Below are 19,357 nucleotides of genomic sequence, written 5' to 3'. Positions count from 1 at the left end.
GAGGTCGCCACAGCAGAATGAATTGCCAACTATTCTAGCAATTGTTTTACAAAGTGGATGCCCTTCCAGCCGCAACCCAATACTGGGAAACACCCATACACACTCATTTACACACACACTCATACACCACAGCCAGTTTAGTTTATACAATTCACCTATAGCGCATGTCTTTGGGCTGTGGGGGAAACTGGAGCACCGGGAGGAAACCCACTTGACTCAAACCAGCGACTTTCTTGCTGTGAGGCGACAGTGCTAATCACTGATCCTCTATGCCACCCTTCACCACATACACATACAGTTATACAAAAGTTTAACAGAGATACAGAGACTTTTCTTACACATATTTTTAAACAAAGTTAGTACAAAGTAATAGCTGTTATTTGCATCTATATATTTATGTTAAAAATACATTTACAACAATAAATGCAATTAAAAACTTTTATTTTTAAAATTGATTAAGATTGATTATTAGTGATTTCGTATGAATACAATAAAAATTAATCCTAATAGAACAAAACATTGTCATATACAGATTTCTCTTTTTAATATATATATATATATATATATATATATATATATATATATATATATATATATATATATATATATATATATATATATATATATATATGTGTGTGTGTGTGTGTGTGTGTGTGTGTGTGTACGTGTTTTTGTGACATATCAAGACACAAATCTGTATAATGACATGGGTATAACACAGGTATAACAAAAAGGTGAAATATGAGGACATTGGTGACGTCCTCGTTTCTCAAAATGCTTATAAATCCTACAGAATGAGTTTAATCAGAAAGTAAAGCTGCACACAGTCTCCTGTGATGGTTGGGTTTAGGGGTGGAGTGGGGTGAGGGCAATACAATATATGATTTGGACAGTATAAAATGAATGGTAACCTGTGTAATGTCCCCACTTTTCACAAAAACAAACGTGTGTGTGTGTGTTTGTGTATATTAGCCCACCTAAACTATTAGCCCCCTTGATAATCAATTTCAACATTTTTAAACATAATAGTTTTAATAACTCATCTCTAATAACTGATTTATTTTATCTTTGTCATGATGACAGTAATTAATATTTGACTAGATATTTTTCAAGACACTTCTATACAGCTTAAAGTGACATTTGAAGGCTTGACTAAGTTAATTAGGTTAACTAGGCAGGTTAGGGTAATTAGGCAAGTTAATGTATAACAGTGGTTTGTCCTGTAGAGCAGTGGTTCTCAAAGTGGGGGTCGGGACCCCCTGAGGAGTCGTGGCACAATGAAGGGGGGTCGCCTGGTGATTTCTAAAACTGTAATTATTTTTAATAAACCATAAGAATTACCATATTTTATCCATACCCTACTGAAGAGAAAAAAAATATAGTTACTATATTTCATTTAGTTACTATAGTAGCTTATAGTTCTATTGGATTTTGCGACCCCTGCGGTAATTACATTATATTAAAGACACCGCAATAGCGTCAGATGCAGCAGATTGATTTTATAACACCAGGTTAAACTTTCTGGTTCATTTACAGCACTAACATACATAAAAAATTAAATGAAGAATAGGCTTGGGTCTATTGGTGTGTGCATTGCATGCAAGGCTGAACAAGTTTAGGAACCCTTGCTGTAGACTATCCAAAAAAACATAGCTTAAAGGGGCTGATATTTTGACCTTATAATGGTGTTTAAAATATTCAAAAACTTAAATGATTTATCAAATCATCAGTTGGCGACACAGTGGCGCAGTGGGTAGCGCTGTCGACTCACAGCAAGAAGGTCGCTGGTTCGAGCCTCAACTGGTTCAGTTGGCATATATATATATATATATATATATATATATATATATATATATATATATATATATATATATATATATATATATATATATGTTGAATGAGTCACATAATGTATTTATAAGGTATAATTCACCTAAAAATGTCATTTTTGTCTTCTTATAATGATATTTTCGTGGCCGGGAGATCACACGTGACGAGCTGCTTTCCGTGAGATGTTATCACAGAGAGGGCGCGCGCGCTCTACTTAGTGATAGATGCGCGCGCGTCTACTTTAGTGAACAGAACCTGCATATGTTGCGAGTAACAGGTAATACAGCTGTAAATAATATTCAGTTTGTGGCACAGAGTGATCGTTTGGGAGCCGCGCGAAGTATGAACAAGGACTTAGCAGTCAGAATGAAACCGAAAGTGTGCACTTCATTTAAATGATCCTATCGCATTTTAGAGTTATGATTACGACAAGCATTTGATGTTTTTTTTTCTTTCATAGCGAACCCACTGTTGTGCATGAAAATAAATGTTTACACTGTCAGTATAACTACTCTAGCCTATATATTGTTGTTGAATATAATCTGATAATGGCAAATGTCAGATTTTTTTATGACAGATTGCAAGCATATATCTCAAACATAATAATTCAACATCATAATTGTTATAAGTAGAATAGAATTATTTATAAAAACCAGTAGACCACATAATATTATTATCGTTGTTGTGTATCGATGTTGTGCCATATGTTTGTTTTTACCATACTTTTATTTTACATATACAGAATCATGAGAAAATTGTGATCTCTATTTTAGCCAAAATCGTGTAGCTCTAATATATATATATATATATATATACTAGGGATGTAACGGTATTGTAAATACCGTCATACCGCAATATTAATTTTTTTCGATATTACCGAAGTCGCATGACTCGGTAAAACTATAGGTCTTCTGAGAAAATTTGCTCAGGCGAATGAAGCGAACGGGAGATAGCTTAAACTACATTTCCCATAAGCCCAGGCGTGGCCATAATCCTTTGCGGTCTGTTGTCGCTACAGATCCAGTAATGCGGAAATGGAGTGTGCTGCTAGTAGCGGAGATGAAAAAAAGATGGAAATGATCGAACCTAAAGCGGGTGTTGTCGCCGCGCGCGTTCTGATCAGCTGTGTTGTCTCGCGCCGAGGGGGGGTTGAGCGCGCATATTCAAGAGCGGTGTTGTCTACTGAAGGGCTGTACGGAGGTTGTGTCGCGTCGCGGGGGCACTTTTGATCGATTTGGAAGGGCATTTTCTATCCAAGACTAAAAAGGGCATGTGCACTGCACAGGTTGAGCCCTATGTGTGCACGTGCCTGCAAGTTGGGGAATACGACTAATAGCAGTCATGGGGACTGCAGAAACACAGCACACTGTTCAGATTGATGCAGACATTGACTTGTACCGCAAAGAGATCTCTATCTCACTCATGGTTTGTCTTCTCAAGTGGGGGAAAGACAATGCACAACGTTACCCACTGCTGTTAACATGGGCCAAGTCATATCTCTGTCCCAGAATCCTCAGTCCCAAATGAGAGGGTTTTTTTCTGTTGCAGGGGACATTGTAAATACCAGCTTTTACCAGATTATAGTTATATGATAATTTTCCTTTAAACCCATCTCTATCTAAGTGAGTGATTAAATGTTGAATGTGATGAGTTTTCAACAATACTAAATTGAAACTTAATTTTTTTACATGGTTTAATAATTTTTTGTTATTAAAATTGAAGTTCCTGTTTCAAAGCTTACAGATAGATGGCTAATTTGTATGTCATTGACACTTTTGGCACTTTTTTGGAGTATTTTTAAAAGTTTTGTTCCCCTTCGGGGGGAACTTCAGCACTATAAGTGGATTTGATTGTAAAATCCACGCATTGGGAGGTTCGGTTCAGAAGCTACTCGTCTGAAAGAGTATTGAACGGGCCAATTAAGAATGAATTGGCAGCGCAAGCCTGCGCAGGTGAGCGGCATAAGCAATCAACTGAGTATATAAGCTCACCTGGCGCAGCAGACGCTATCCTTTTCGCTTCAGAGACTTTCTGATCGAGTCGATGAGGGTTCCTCCTGCTGTGACCAGCGATTCTGAGCGAACGAGAGCATTCTCCCGGTCCAGAGTGTGTACACGCAGTGGCAGACGGTCGAGCTGGGTTTCTCCCTTGCCTGGCGTTCTTTGGGTCCGGTCCTCCAGAGCGGTGCGTATAAAGTAGCAAACTTCACAGAAAGAGCAACACAGTCGTGCAGCACGTCCTTATCAGGACGGCGCTCCGACTGTGCGTTTCTGGATGCGGTGGTTTCCTGTCCTCGGATGATGGGCGCGGGCACTGTGTTACATGTCTGGGGGTCCAGCATGTTAATGCGCTGCTCGCGGGCAGTTCATGTCGTCATTGCGATGCCATGACTGTTGCGCAAGATCGCGGTTAGCCTTTGCAAAAAGGCGAACCACCCCAGTTGTCCCCTGCTCTGCAGCGGGCACTCGGGCAGATCTGAGGGTTTCAGCGAGAGATAATCCGTCGCCCACGGGCCCGCGGACCTCCCGCTCCTCTAAGCGCTCCATCCAAGCTTCGGGCGGGGGAAGCAATCCGTCTAACAGATGGTAGCCCTTACGCCCGATGACACCGGAGACCAGATGTCCACCGCGGCATCGGAGGGTGGGCTTTCATTGTCCGATGATGATCCAGACCCGCTCGCCCCCTTCGGGCTGGTGAGCGCTGTCACTACGGATCCTGAAACGGACATGTTAGCCGTGCTTTCCCGGGCTGCTTCGGCCGTGGGTTGGAGATGGTTTATCCCCCAGCTCCGCGGCCGGACCGACTAGAGGGGAGTTCCCTTCTTCCCGGAGGTGCACAGTAGGCTCACGCGGTCTTGTAAAGCACTTTTTTCTGCTCGTGCTGCGTGTTCCTCCACCCTAACCACTCTTGACGGTGAAACAGCCAGGGGGTATGTGGCGATTCCTCAGGTTGAGTACGCGATGGCGGTAAATCCGCGCGGCGCCTCTTCTTGGCGGGGTCCGCCTCGTCTCCCATCCAAAGCCTGTAAGTTATCTACCTCCCTCGGAGCTAGAGCTTACATAGCTGCGGGCCAGGCTGCTTCCGCCTTGCATGCGATAGCCACCTACCAGCGCTACCAAGCGCAGGCGCTGGCCGAGCTGCACGAGGGTGGGTCCAACCCAGGCTTACGAGCTTCGCACCGCCGCCGACTTAGCTCTTCGGACTACTGAGTCCGCTGCGTGTGCGTTGGGGAGGACGATGTCCACATTAGTGGTCCAGGAGCGCCACCCCTGGCTGATATGCGCAAAGTCGACAAAGTCCGCTTTCTTGACTTCCCCATATCCCCAGCCAGGTTCGGCGACACTGTCTGTGAATTCACCCAGGAATTCAAGGCGGTGAGAGAGCAGTTGGTGGGTGATGTCTTATCGGCGGTCCGTAGCCCGCTCCGCCCGCCGTGCCATTCATACCTGCTCCTCGCCGAAGGCGTCCGCCTACGAGAGCTGCTCCGCCCCCGCACACGCCTAAGGCGAAGCGAGCGCGTCGGGCACCTCGGAAGCAGGCAGCCCCCCTGCCCAGAACGCCGCTAAGTCCGGCAACGGACCGCGAAGCGCCCCTGGGACAGGCCATCTGGAGAAGAGGGAACTTGCTCTTTCCCCGCTGGAGGGCGGGGCCCCATTTCCAACGGCACTTTTTACTGCCATGAAAACATTATGAAAGGGCACTTTTCACTTCCCCAGATGTGACAGCCCGAAATCTGCCAGTCTGGGACGCTATGCTTTCTAGCTTGCAGATTCGGTGCGTTTCGCCAGTGGCTCACGAGCGCTGGGAGGACGGTCTCCTTTCTCCCACCCCTCGAGCCTCCCCTCCGGAGCTCGGGTTTGGAGTGAGAGCAAATATCTCACCTCCAGCTTTTCCGTGGGACCCGCGAGCTTCCCGGATCAGCACACCCACTCCGCGCTGCCCCACTGCTGGTACGTCAGCGATTGTAGCGATGAGTCCATTAGCGAGAGCTCTGCCTGCCTGGTTAGCGCGGGCCAGCTCTTCGCGGTGGCTCATACGCACAATCAGACTCGGCTATGCGATTCAGTTCGCGAAACGGCCCCCCAAGTCACGGGTGTGTATTCACCAGGGTCAGCCCCTGTCCGCCCCTGTCTTGCGAGAGGAGATTGCTGTCCTCCTGGCGAAGGATGCAATCGAGCCGCTCCCTCCAGCCGAGATGGAGAGCGGGTTTTACAGCCCACGCTTCATCGTGCCCAAAAAGAGCGGTGGGTCACGGCCAATCCTAGATCTGCGCGTTTTGAACCGCTGCCTGCACAAGCTGCCGTTCAGAATGCTCACGCAGAAGCGCATCCTCCGGTGCGTTCGTCCTCTGGGTTGGTCTGCAGCATTAGACCTGATGGACGCGTATTTCCATGTCTCCACTCTTCCTCGCCACCGACAGTTTCTGCTGTTTGCGTTTGAAGGTCGAGCTTGGCAATACAAAGCCCTCCCCTTCGGGCTCTCTCTGTCTCCGCGGGTCCTCACCAAGCCCGCGGAGGGTGCCTCAGCGCCCCTTCGGCTCGCGGGCATCTGCATACTCAATTTCTTTACGACTGGCTGAATTGCCCTCTCTTTTGATTATGCACAGAGTTGATTATGCACAGAGACAAAGTGCTCTGGCACTTCCACCTGTGGGGGTTTCAGGTCAACCGAGAAAAGAGCAAACTCGCCCCCGTGCAGAGGATCTCTTCTCTCGGGCTGGAGCTGGACTCGGTCACCATGGCAGCGCGCCTCTCCGGAGAGCGCGCTCAGCTGATGCTGTACTGTCTGAGAGAGCTCGACAGTAAAATAGTGGTCCCACTGAAACAATTTCAGAGGCTCCTGGGGCATATGGCATCCGCAGCCGCTTCATGCCGCTCGGATTATTCTATATGAGACCACTTCAGCACTGGCTTCACGATCGAGTCCCCAGACGCGCATGGCACGCGCGCGCACACCGAGTCTCTGTTACTGCGCTGTGTCGCCGCGCCCTCAGCCCTTGGAGCGACCCCTCGTTCCTACAGGCCTGGGTGTCTCTAGAACAGGCGTCCAGTCTTGTTGTCGTTTCAGCAGACGCTTCCAACACGGGCTGGGGGGCTGTGCGTTGCGGGCATGCGGCTGCGGACCTGTGGAAAGGTACCCAGTTGCATTGGCATATCGCCTGGAGCTGTTGGCAGTGTTCCCCGCTCTCCACCGTTTTTTTCCGGTGTTGGAGCGGCAACACGTGCTGGTCAGGACGGACAGTACGGCGGCGGTGGCGTATATCAGCCGTATAGGGGGTATGCGCTCTCGCCGCATGTCTCAGCTCGCCCGCCGTCTGCTCCTCTGGAGTCATCCGCGGCTGAAATCGCTGCACGCCATTCATATTCAGGCAAGCTCAACCGTGCAGCCGATGCGCTCTCACGGCAGCCTTGCGTCCTGGAGCATGGAGACTCCACCCCGAGTCTGTTCAGCTGATATGGGCGCGATTCGGGGAAGCCCAGATCGATCTGTTGCTTCCCCCGAGATCGCTCATTGCCAGTTGTTCTTTCCCTGACCGAGTGCTCTCGGCACGGATGCACTGGCTTACAGCTGGCCTCGGGGCACGCGCAATACGCGTTTCCCCCAGTGAGCCTGCTCGCGCAGTTACTGTGCATGGTCAGGGAGGACGAGGAACAGGTTGCTGGTTGCGCCCCTCTGGCTCAACCGGACCTGGATGTCAGAGCTCTCCCTCGCGATAGCCCTCCCCTGGCAGTCCCTTCGAGAGAGCACCTACTCTCTCAGGGACAGGGCACCACCTGGCACCCTCGCCGATCTTTGAAGAGATTTTTAGACGCGAGGAAGACTTAGGTAACCTCCGATTGCGGTGGCTAATACCGTCACTCGGGCTAGAGCCCCCTCCCCGAGCGCGCCTATGCCCTGACGTGAAGTCTATTCACTGAATGGTGTGTCTCTCGCTGAGAAGACCCCCGTAATTTGCCAGATCAGCGTTGTGCTTTCTTTACGCCGAGAGAAGTTGGAGAGCAGGCTGTCGCCCTCCACACTCAAGGTTACGTGGCTGCCATCTCCGCTCTCATAACGCGGTGGCTGGCAGCACCGTGGGAACGCATAACCTCATCATCCGGTTCCTCAGGGGCGTTAAGCGAATTAATCCACCCCGCCCCCTCTCATGCCCTCTTAGGATCTCGCCCTCGCGTCAGATCCCTTCGATCCTCGACTCAGTATATTTCTGTCCCTGAAGACAGCTCTGCTGGTCGCGTTGATATCGATTAGAGGGTCGGGGACCCGGAGGCATTTTTCGGTCAGTGACTCGTGCCTGTAATTGGGCTGGCTTCTCTCACGTATGAGACCCCGCCCGCGATATGTGCCCAAGGTTCCTACCACTCCGTTTTAATACGAGGTAGTGAGCCTGCAAGCGCTGCCCTCGGAGGAGGCAGACCCAGCCCTTATTTATTGTCCAGTTCGCGTTTTGCGTATTATCCGGACCGCACTCAGAGTTTAGATCATCTGAGCAGCTCTTCGTCTGTTATAGCGGTCGGCAGCAGGGAAGTGCCGTACCGAAATAAGTTCCCACTAGATTGTGGATGCCTTTCTTTCACTATCAGAGCCGAGATGAGCCGCGTCCCCCGAGAGCGCGTGCGCACTCCACTCGGAGCTTCGCATCCTCTCGAGCGCGCGCACGCGGCGCCCCTCTAACAGACATCTGTAGAGCTGCGGGCTGGGTGACACCCAACACATTTGCAAGGTTTTACAATCTGCGAGTGGAGCCGGTTTCCTCAAGGGTATTAGGTAACCCTTGGTGATTGAGGAAACAATTCGGTAGGGTGTTGAAACACGCTTGCTGCGCCATTTTCCCTAACACGGAGATACGTGCGCCTTTTTATCTGTCAGTAAAGTTCCCCGTCAGGTGAGCCCTGCAGATTCCTCCGTGGCCCCCAGCACTGACTCAGCGGAGGAGTCACTTGCTGGCCCACTACGTTGTAGGTCTGCCCGCTGGTCAGCCCGCGTTTTGGGTAAAGGTGTCTGCTATGCGTGGTCCCCACTAGGCGATCCCATATGCTTATTCAGCCACGGTTAAGTCCCCCCCCCCCTGGGCGGACCCGTGTCTTCCCTCCCCGCTAACCACTCTTTTGCTATGCGTACTCCCCCTTTTTAGGGCTAGTCCATATGTAAATTCTGCCATCTATCCCCCCTTGGGTAACGGATGGCCTCCGCAGCGTCCTCCCTATCGGGATTGCACGCTTCCCAACGTACTGTCGTATTTCCTAGAATTATCTAGATGCTCACGACACCCCAAAAAATATATATAAATCCGTAAAACTTCTGTTGAAGTAGGATAAATTAGGGCCAGGGACACGTTGGAGGACCGCGCCCCCCATGATGTGGGTGCGTCACGCTTGCTTGACTATCTCCTCATCGGGGGTGTTGGTAAGGTGCAGTCATTATGGCGCTTTCAATGGGCTCCCAATGCGTGGATTTTACAATCAAATCCACTTATAGTGCTGAAGTTCCCCCCGAAGGGGAACGTTCGAGGTTACTAAAGTAACCCTTCGTTCCCCGAGGAGGGGAACGGAAGCACTATACTCCGTCGCCATAATGACTGTCCCTTAGCTGTTGAAAGTCTCTTCAGCTTAAAAAGGATAGCGTCTGCTGCGCCAGGTGAGCTTATATACTCAGTTGATTGCTTATGCCGCTCACCTGCGCAGGCTTGCGCTGCCAATTCATTCTTAATTGGCCCGTTCAATACTCTTTCAGACGAGTAGCTTCTGAACCGAACCTCCCAATGCGTGGATTTTACAATCAAATCCACTTATAGTGCTTCCGTTCCCCTCCTCGGGGAACGAAGGGTTACTTTAGTAACCTCGAACGTTTTTCCTGTAAATGATTCAATAAATACCGTACCGTGACATTCATACCGAGGTATTACCGTACCGTGAAATTCTGATACCGTTACATCCCTAATATATACACACACACACATATATATATATATATATATATATATATATATATATATATATATATATATGGTTGTATACAGCCATATCGCACTGCTACTTGTGTGAAATTGCATTTATACAACAGTTTGATGGCATAATTGTGTATATAAAAACAAAATCGAACATGGAGAGTCTCAAAAACCCTTTTACTAAATGAACAACTTTCTTCTATATATATATCATTAATTATTAAATCAGGTTTTATTTTATCTTTGTGGTTTAAGAGCACAGTGACATTTTTGATCGATTTTTAATAATGTTGTTAAATCTTTGTGGTCCTAAAAATAAGTTTCTCTTAATATATTTAATAATTTTGGTCTTTGGACTGAAACATGACCTGGGTGTGTTTCCATAAGATGCAGCCACAGATGCTTTATAGCACATACAAAATTCCATTCATCTGTTTGTTAGGAAAGGTTCAGTGTTACTGAATCAAAACCATTCAAGCTGAACATCTCTGCGGTCGCTTCTTCATTTCTGAATTATTCCAAGATTTAAAGCTTTCCTACATAAATCGTCATGTTGTCATTCCTGTTTAACACTGTGACATTAAACTTTTGCTTTTTTTCCACTGAACCAGGTCAGATATTCTGCTGGGAACAGACAGTGATCCAACTGGAAGAAGAATCTTTCTCCATTCAATGGCCTATAATTCTGGACAACCTAAATCCAGAAACCCAGCTATTCTCTCTATGCAGCGTCACAGGTTTGTACAGAACGCTTGCTCAGATCCTCCTTGTGCATGAGCCAGATTTCTGGAGATTCAACATGTTTGTCCGTTTAAAGTAAAAGCAGTGTTTGCTGGCTCAGGCTTTGTTCTTGAAGCTTTGTTGGGGACCTTCTTGTGGTTTGTCGTTTGCTTTTCCCTCTTCAATCTATTTTTCTCTCCCACTTGTTGAAGGAAAGTTGTCTTTCTGCCCAGTGTTGAGATATAAAAGTCTCATTTTGTTTTAAAGTGCTCTGTTCTTTCCTGTATTATATTATTTTAGCTCATGCAAAGTGATGCAATCCAAGAGTGTTTGGTTTCGTTCTGTGAACGATCCCACTAAGGGGTCGTTTTCTTAGCATGAAGAATTTTTTATCGTTATTTTATTGCTTTTTCAATTGCAGGATTAGTAATAATAGAAACTAAACAACAGGCTGTGTAGAAACAAATAAAGCTATTAGAAAAGAGTGCTGTCATAAATAATATTAATAGCATGGGAATTACAGGGAACAGGGAAGTACCTGGGAAAACTTTTGTTTTTTTTAATAATTTTAAAATAAATACATAAATTGCATTCATGTAATTTAAATAATATATACAGTAAATATAAATGTGCAAAAAATATTACAAAGCCCAAATTGTTTTTCAGAAGAAAAGTAGACAGAATATTTCATTTTAAAGATTGTTATATCGTTTAACAGTATATTAATGAAGAATTTGTGGCACTGAATATTGCATGTGGCTCAGTGGTTAGCACTGTCGTCTTACAGCAATACAGTCACTGGTTCAAGTGCCAGCTGGGTCAGTTGGCATTTCTGTGTGGAGTTTGTATGTTCCCCACGGTTCAAATAGGTGAACTGAATAAACTAAATTGTCCATAGTATATGTGTGTGAATGAGTATGTATGGGTGTTTTCCATTACTTGGTTGCAGCTGGAAGTGCATCCGCTGTGTAAAACATATGCTGATTAAGTTGGCGGTTCATTCTGCTGTGGCAACCTCTGATAAACAAAGGGACTAAGCCAAAGGAAATTGAATGAATGAATGTATATTGTGTGTACTACGAAAGATTTGTATCTTCCTCCATCATTAATTCAAGAAACAGAGTTTAAGCTTGATAAACTGTTACAAATATGTATCAATTGGGGATGAAAATTAATTGTTTTAACGATGAACTGGCTTCATTTCAGAAAACAAAACTTCACTTGTAATTTGGCTTCTTAACTGAATATATCCTGTTTTATAGAATCTTAAGACTTTTGCACTGGAGAAGAAGAACAAAGTACTGATGAATAACATTAATTAAAATTTTAATTATTAACATTTTTGCTGTGTGATAAGATTTAATGCTGGTTTGTACTTCTGCGTTCAATGGTTGCTGGAACCTGAACGCTACAAGTAGCTAAAACTCGCTTATTCAGAGGCAGGAACTGGCGGACGTGCAACTACTTTAATCATAAGGTCAACACAAAACAAAAGTCTCCATCTGGAGCTCCTTCACAGAACTCGACACTTGTAAACACTCACTCCATCGGGCTCGCAGCTCTCAGCACCGCCCACACTCGTCACCTCTACCAAATGGACCAATCACAGAGCTTGTGGGATGCGTCTTTGCGACGTGTAATTACTTTTTTGAGAGGTGCACGTCCTCTGTGCGAGGGCTGTACGACCGATTGAAGGCTGCGCTGGCATATACGGTATACACGTACGCACAGAAGTAAAAATCAGCCTTCAGTTATTTCATTGTTATTAAGTTATTTCCATTTTAGTGTTTGGAAACAGTTATTTTTGTCAGTTAAAATTTGTATTTTGCTGTTATGAATGAGCATTTCAAAAGTTCACATTTAGCTAATGATTGATTATAAAGCGTGTTTTATAAAGCTCACAAGGTCCTCGAGCCTGGGGCACCCTCCCGTTTCCAAAGCAAGAGGGGAGTTTAAGCTCAGGTAGATCTCGAGAACTCCCCTGCTCTATAAAGCTAGTGTGCAATTAGGGATTGTTATGAAGAAATAATAATAATTTTTATTTATATAGCGCCTTTCCAGAGCTCAAGGACACTTTACAAGGAATGCGACAAAAAGATAAACAAACATACATAAGGTTAAATATAACAAACTGGAATTACACAAACAAGACCTAGGAGACAAATGAGCAGAGTGGAGGTGGAGCAGATAATGTAGCCAGTTTGGCAGATCAGAAGTGAAGCATTCAGAAAATACGTCTTAAGTCTTAAGTAAGGATTTGAATTCAGAGATATTATTAGCAGAGCGGAGTGAGCGTGGTTAAGAGTTCCAGAGTTTGGGTGCAATAACACTAAATGATCTGCCCCCCATTGAAGAGAGGCGGTACCGAGGGACAGCGTGAAGGCCAGCCAGAGTCAGCGGGTGGTAATGAACGAGTTAGGGTGTAGGGGATAAGCATGTTGCAGAGAAATGAGGGAGCTAGGCTATTTAGGGATCTAAATGCAAGGAGGAGAATTTTGAATTTGATGTGATATGCAACTGGGAGCTAATGGAGGTCGTACAAGATTGGGGTTATGTGAGCAGAACGTTTGGTATGAGTGAGTATTCTAGCCGCAGAGTTTTGAATATACTGTATAGAATATACTGTATATAGCTACTTACTAAGAGCATGTCTATAGTGAAAATTTGGATTAGTTAATAAACTTAGGTTGTTTGTTTTGGGAAACCGGGGAACCCGGGGGGAAACCCCCACACAAGCACAGGGAGAACGTGTAAACTCCGCACAGAAACGTTGATTGGCCTAGTAAGGACTAGAACCAATGACGTTCTTGCTGTAGGACAACATTGCTATCACTAGGCCGCCGTGCCACTCATCAAGAAAAGGAGGAGTAGGGGTGGGATGGGTGATTCTTCAAAATAAAGATGACTATTGTATGGAACTTACGTTATTTAAATTTACATTTAGTCATTTAGCAGACGCTTTTATCCAAATCGACTTACAAATGAGGACAAGGAAGCAATTTACACAACTATAAGAGCAACAATGAATAAGTGCTATAGGCAAGTTTCAGGTCTGTAAAGTCTAAGAAGGAAACCATTAGTAATTTTTTTTTTTTTTTTTTTTTTTTTTTAGTTCAGTTAGTGGTATATCCAGAGAGGCAATTGGAGATTAGGAAGTGAAGTGGACACTAAATAGTTGAGTTTTTAGTCGTTTCTTGAAAACAGCGAGTGACTCTGCTGTTCTGATGCAGTTAGGGAGTTCATTCCACCAACTGGGCAGATTGAACGTGAGCGTTCGGGAAAGTGATTTCTTCCCTCTTTGGGATGGAACCACGAGGCGACGTTCATTCACAGAACGCAAGTTTCTGGAGAGCACATAGATCTGCAGAAGTGAGAGCAGATAAGAAGGAGCAAAGCCAGAAGTCGCTTTGTTGGCAAACATCAGAGCTTTGAATTTGATGCGAGCAGCAACCGGCAGCCAGTGCAAACGGATGAGCCGCGGAGTGACATGTGCTCGTTTAGGTTCATTAAAGACCACTCGTGCTGCAGCGTTCTGGAGCAGCTGAAGAGGCTTGATAGAGTTAGCTGGAAGCCCAGCTAGTAGAGGGTTGCAGTAATCCAGTTTGGAGAGAACAAGAGCTTGAACAAGGAGCTGAGCTGCATGTTCAGATAGGAAGGGTCGGATCTTTCTGATGTTATAGATTGCGAATCTGCACGATCGAGCAGTTCTAGAAATGTGGTCAGAGATTATTTATAGAGACCTGGAGACTTCATGGACGTTATTTATGGAGACTTGGGATTCTTCTGATTGGTGAATCATAAATTGGATAATGTGAGACCAAACGCAAGCAATCATAAGCACGTGATCCTCTCGAAATTAGTTCATAAATACAATTCGCTCAGAGAACATTTACATATTGTGTTTCCTTCGGATTATTAATTCAGTGCTCGTCTATTGTGCGAAGCCTTGAGTAATCAAAACACACTTCTTGTCTGGTGTGACCCGCATCCTGTGACATCATCATCACAGCATGCGTTCAAAGCCTGTTTGAACCAGGCCATGTGAATTTATCAATTGCTAAAATTCTTTATAGTAAATATGCATCTTTCATCATAAGCATAGTCTTCTCTCTTGCTTACACATGCACACACATACAGACACATGCTGTAACAAATATCAGTTCAAGAGTTCACACTTGATTGAGCTGATGATTGATTATAAAGCTTGTTTGGCATGCTGTCCCAGGAGAGAGCGCTGAGCTCATAAGATCCTCGAACCTGGGGCTCCCTCCCGTTTAAAAGACGAGAGGGGAGTTTGAGCTCTGGTAGATCTCGAGAATTCCCCTGCTGTAGTAGCTAATGAACAGATAGTGAATGCCCTTAAGAGATAACTACTTACTAGGAGCATGTCTGTGGTGCTGATTTGGATTAGTCATTAACTTAAGTTGCATGTTTTTGGACGGTGGGAGGAAACCAGAGAACCCGGGGGAAACCCATGTGAGCACAGAGAAAACGTGTAAACTCTGAACAGAAACTTTGGCTGGCTTGGTAAGGCAGTGACGTTCTTACTGTGAGGCAACAGTGCTAATCACTGGGCCACCGTGCCACCCATCTAGAAAAGGAGGAGTAGAGGTGGAAGGGGGATTCTTCAAAATGAAGATGGCTGTTATATGGAACTTGGGGTATTTATAGTGGCTTAGGAATCGTCTCGTTGGTGAATCATAAGTTGGATACTGCGGGACCAGCCACAAGCAATCCTACTCATAATCATAAGCACGCAATCCTCTCGAAATTAGTAAATAAATAAACATCCAAAACTTTAATTGCCATTTATAAGTGATTAATAAAGCACAAATAGTCCTCACTTTAGATTAGGTCACAAAACTAGACGAAGTTGAGTTAATAAAGCATTTATTAACATACAAATAACCATGACTATATGACTGAATAATAAGATATTTAAACTTTAATTTCAATAGTTTATTAATCATTTACTAAATCATTCTGAATGATCTTAAATAAACAACCAACTATATTTAAATAACTGATTTGTGAATAAAGCAATACTTAATTTAGTAATGGAAAATAAATCATTAACCAAGTATGAAAGCACACTTAAGCACATTATAAATGTGTTTGTAAGTCGAAATACAGCAGTTGTAGCTGTAGTAATAAACTGCTCACCAACTTTTATTAATGTAGAGCTAATAACAGATAATGAATTTAATATTTGCAAATGGCTTATAAATGGTTTATAAGACATGAGATATCACAAATACTTTGCTGTCTTTGACAATTCAAACATGAGCCGAAAACAGGAACAATCGGCTTCACAACCCAGCAGATGGGAATGCGGGAAAAACCAGCTCCCCTCCATTCCTCCATTTACATTTGAAACATTTTTCGAAACCCACCCTGGCTGCTCAGCCCCTTTTCACTCCACTCACACAAAATGGTCATTTCAAAGTCTGAATGTTCTATATCAGCCCAAGTGGCTTTATCTATCATGTTTGATATCATTTGAAATGTCTCAGTGCGATTGGTACAATGGTCTCATTCCCTCCGAAATAGACATAATCAAAACAATAAATATATAACTTCAGGTATCTTTTGAACCACTGTAAAGGGTGTGCCTTTCCAATAGGCAGAAACTCTTCCACTAAATGCAAATGCCTTTTGTTATTCACACACCCCTTTCCTTGAGGGGATTCTTGGATTTACTACTTAAGGGAAGGTTTGAGAAATGTTCAGCGCGATCCTGTTATCCAGATCTGGCCATAGCGTGTGTAGGGTCCAGCCAGTTGGTCCAATGACGTTGCATGTTCGGTCTTTCCAGTGCACAATGTTGATTTATATTAAACTTAACTCATATCTGACTCCAATTTTAGTATGAGGTGGTTTAGAATATTAATATATTTATCCTCGTTTTATCTGATTCCAATTATAAAACATTGATAAAGTTATTTTGTTTCCTTTTACATTATTTTAGATTATGATTGAATATTCTTTCGATTTGTTATTATACCTTATTCTCATTTATTCAGACTCCTATAGCATCCCGAGTCTTGTACCGGCCGAGTATACAATCTCTTAATACAAGCTTGTCAGTCTTGGTCATTAAGACCAGAGGCGATTAACCGCTATCCTAAAAAGGCAGAACCCTACTTACTCAGTTTAGAAGATTTTTATGTGGTCCCCATAGATCTGTTATCTACTAAATCAAGACAAAGTATTACAATAATAATCGCACAGGATTATAAGTGTGTAGATGAAGGCCTAAATACCCACATTTAGATTGGTTTCAACAATATTTTGTTGTTCTAAATAGAAAACCCATCATTGGCCTTTTACAGTCTAAGTATACTTGAATTAATGCCAATTTGTTAGTCGGATCTCTAACAACATCGTATAGCGTGCTACACTGCTCCGTCTAACGTGTTTTAGTCCGTTACTAACCTGTACAGTGGCTTGTAGTGCTATGGACTTAACAACATTTACCAGTGATAATAACACAAGGACTGTTTGATTAATTCAAAACATAACAATTTATTAGTCAGGTAAATGTGTATTATGCCAATTAATTTAGTCAATTCATAAATGATCAATGAAGACATCAAGTTATCAAAGACAAATCCAAGATTAAAAGATGCATTCCTGACTTTAAAATGTACATAACATGAAGCGTAAGCTCCATGTTACGGGCTGATCTGGGTAAGCAGAATCGCCCCGAACATTTTTCAAACCTTCTCTTAAGTAATCCAAGAATCCCCTCAAGGAAAGGGGTGTGTGCATAACAAAAGGCATTTGCATTTGGTGCTGCCTATAGGAAAGGCACACCCTTCACAGTGGTTCAAAAGATACCTGAAGTTATATATTTATTATTTCGATTATGTCTATTGCTGAGGGAATTAGACCACTGTACCAGTCGCACTGAGACATTTGAAATGACATCAAACATTATAGATAAAGTCACTTGTGTTAATTTAGAACATTCAGACTTTTAAATGACCATATGTGTGAGTTTGGGTGGTTGAAGTCGAGTTTCAGTGGATTCAAATGTAAATGTAGGGGAGCCGGCTTTTCCCGCATTCCCACCTGCTGGGTTGTGGAGTCAATTGTCTCTGTTTTCAGCTCATGTTTGAATTGTCAAGGACATCAAAATATTTCTTACACGTGGAACTTCTGTTCTGTATGATGTTTCTAGACCTTCGACTAACACATTGGCATTAATTCATGTATACTTCGACTGTAAAAGGTTTTCTAAAGGGATAGACCTTCACCTGTTAAACTTATAATACTATATGGATAGTATAGTGATTATTTAAAGTTACTAATAATTTAAGTACGACTGGTCTGCTTAATTCTATAGGAATGATGATTATATGACTAAATAGCTCTGTTTGATTTAGGAGATCGCATAAAAAATATCCCAATCTGAGTAAGTAGGGTTCTGCCTTTTTAGGATATCGGTCAATCGCCACTGTTTAGTGACCAAGACTGACACGCTTGTGCTTAAGAAATTGTATACTCGGCCGGTACAAGACTCAGGTTGTTAAAGGAATCCGAATGAACAAGAATAACATACAATAATAATGAATCTAAGAGAATATTCAATCATAATCTAAAGTAATATTAAAGGAAACAAAATAACTTTATCACTGTTTTAAAATTGGAGTCAGATAAAACGAGGATAAATATATTAATATTTCAAACCACCTCATACTAAAACTGGAGTCAGATATGAGTTAAGTTTAAAGTAAATCAACACTGTGCACTGGAAAGACCGAACATGCAGTGAACCTTCATCCACCAGTAGAGACCATCAATGGACTAACTGGGTGGACCCTACAGGTTTATAGTGTGTAGTTATTATAAAGTGTTACCAATGTTTTTAGTAGTGTTCTTAATAAGTGGTTAAAAACAAAACAGCAGTGTTTACACAAATAGTTTACTAATAGTTTGTTGGATCATGCCGCCTTTGCTTTTGCCTTCAATAATTTTATGGAAGGAATTCTAATGTTGTGTATATGCATTTATTATATCTTCATTTTGTCAATTTTGTCAAGCCTCCTGTGGACATGTGTTGAGAATTAGCAAGTCTGCTAAAACACTTAAACAAATGCATTTGGTTGTCCAGTATGAATAAGTGAAGTTTATTCATAAACTGATTTCGAGAGGAGCACGTGATTATGATTGAACACGGCTGGTTCTGCATTAGCATGCATGATCCACCAATCAGGCCATTCCTAACCCACTATAAAGAGCCAGGGTTTTTTCACTACAGTCATCTTCGATTTGAAGAATCCCGCCTTCCACCCCTACCTTTTCACCTTTCCCTCCATAGGGCAGCACGGTGGCCCAGTGACTAGCACTGTCGCCTCACAGCAAGATTGTCACCGGTTCTAGTCCTTTAACAGGCCGGTGGTCGTTTCTGTGTGTAGTTTGCATGTTCTTCCTGTGCTTGCGTGGGTTTTCCCCGGGTCCTTCGGTTTCCTCCCACATTCCAAAAACATGCACAACAAGTAAATTGATAAATCTAAATTTTGCAATACAGGTAATCTCTCATAATCCAGCATATCTTTTAATAGCATTCAATTTTGAGTCATCAGTAGGGCCAGACGGAATCTGCGGAGGTTTTTTGCTATTTCTGCGGAGAAGGTTGGTAAAAATCTGCAGATTTCTGCGCAATTATTTTGGAAGTATCCAGCGGAGTATCATAACTAAAACCTTCATATATAAAATAAAAGTAATAAATTACTGATTAAAAACTGAATAAATTAGTAAAATAAAAGTAAATAAGTAAATAAACAGAATTAATGATGGGCTAAAAATCTGCAGAAATCTGCGGAAAATCTGCGGAATTCTGCGCGCGCAGATTCCGTG

At 43.5% G+C, this 19,357-nt stretch overlaps 1 protein-coding gene across 2 annotated transcripts in view; it reads left to right on the top strand.

Annotated features, from left to right (window-relative positions):
- spidr (scaffold protein involved in DNA repair) overlaps window positions 1–19,357 on the top strand; it is a 130,873-nt gene that overhangs the window by 94,080 nt on the left and 17,436 nt on the right. For both annotated transcript variants that reach the window (XR_012399512.1, XM_073941013.1), the window contains exon 16: window positions 10,387–10,512. Coding sequence is in view for 1 of the 2 variants with exons in the window: in XM_073941013.1 (XP_073797114.1) it covers window positions 10,387–10,512 (126 nt within the window). In the remaining variant the exon portion in view is untranslated. The remainder of the gene's footprint in view (window positions 1–10,386; window positions 10,513–19,357) is intronic.

Source organism: Danio rerio, chromosome 24 (assembly GCF_049306965.1).
Source record: "Danio rerio strain Tuebingen ecotype United States chromosome 24, GRCz12tu, whole genome shotgun sequence".
NCBI classification, from domain to species: domain Eukaryota; kingdom Metazoa; phylum Chordata; class Actinopteri; order Cypriniformes; family Danionidae; genus Danio; species Danio rerio.
This window is presented reverse-complemented; position numbering and strand designations above follow the sequence as displayed.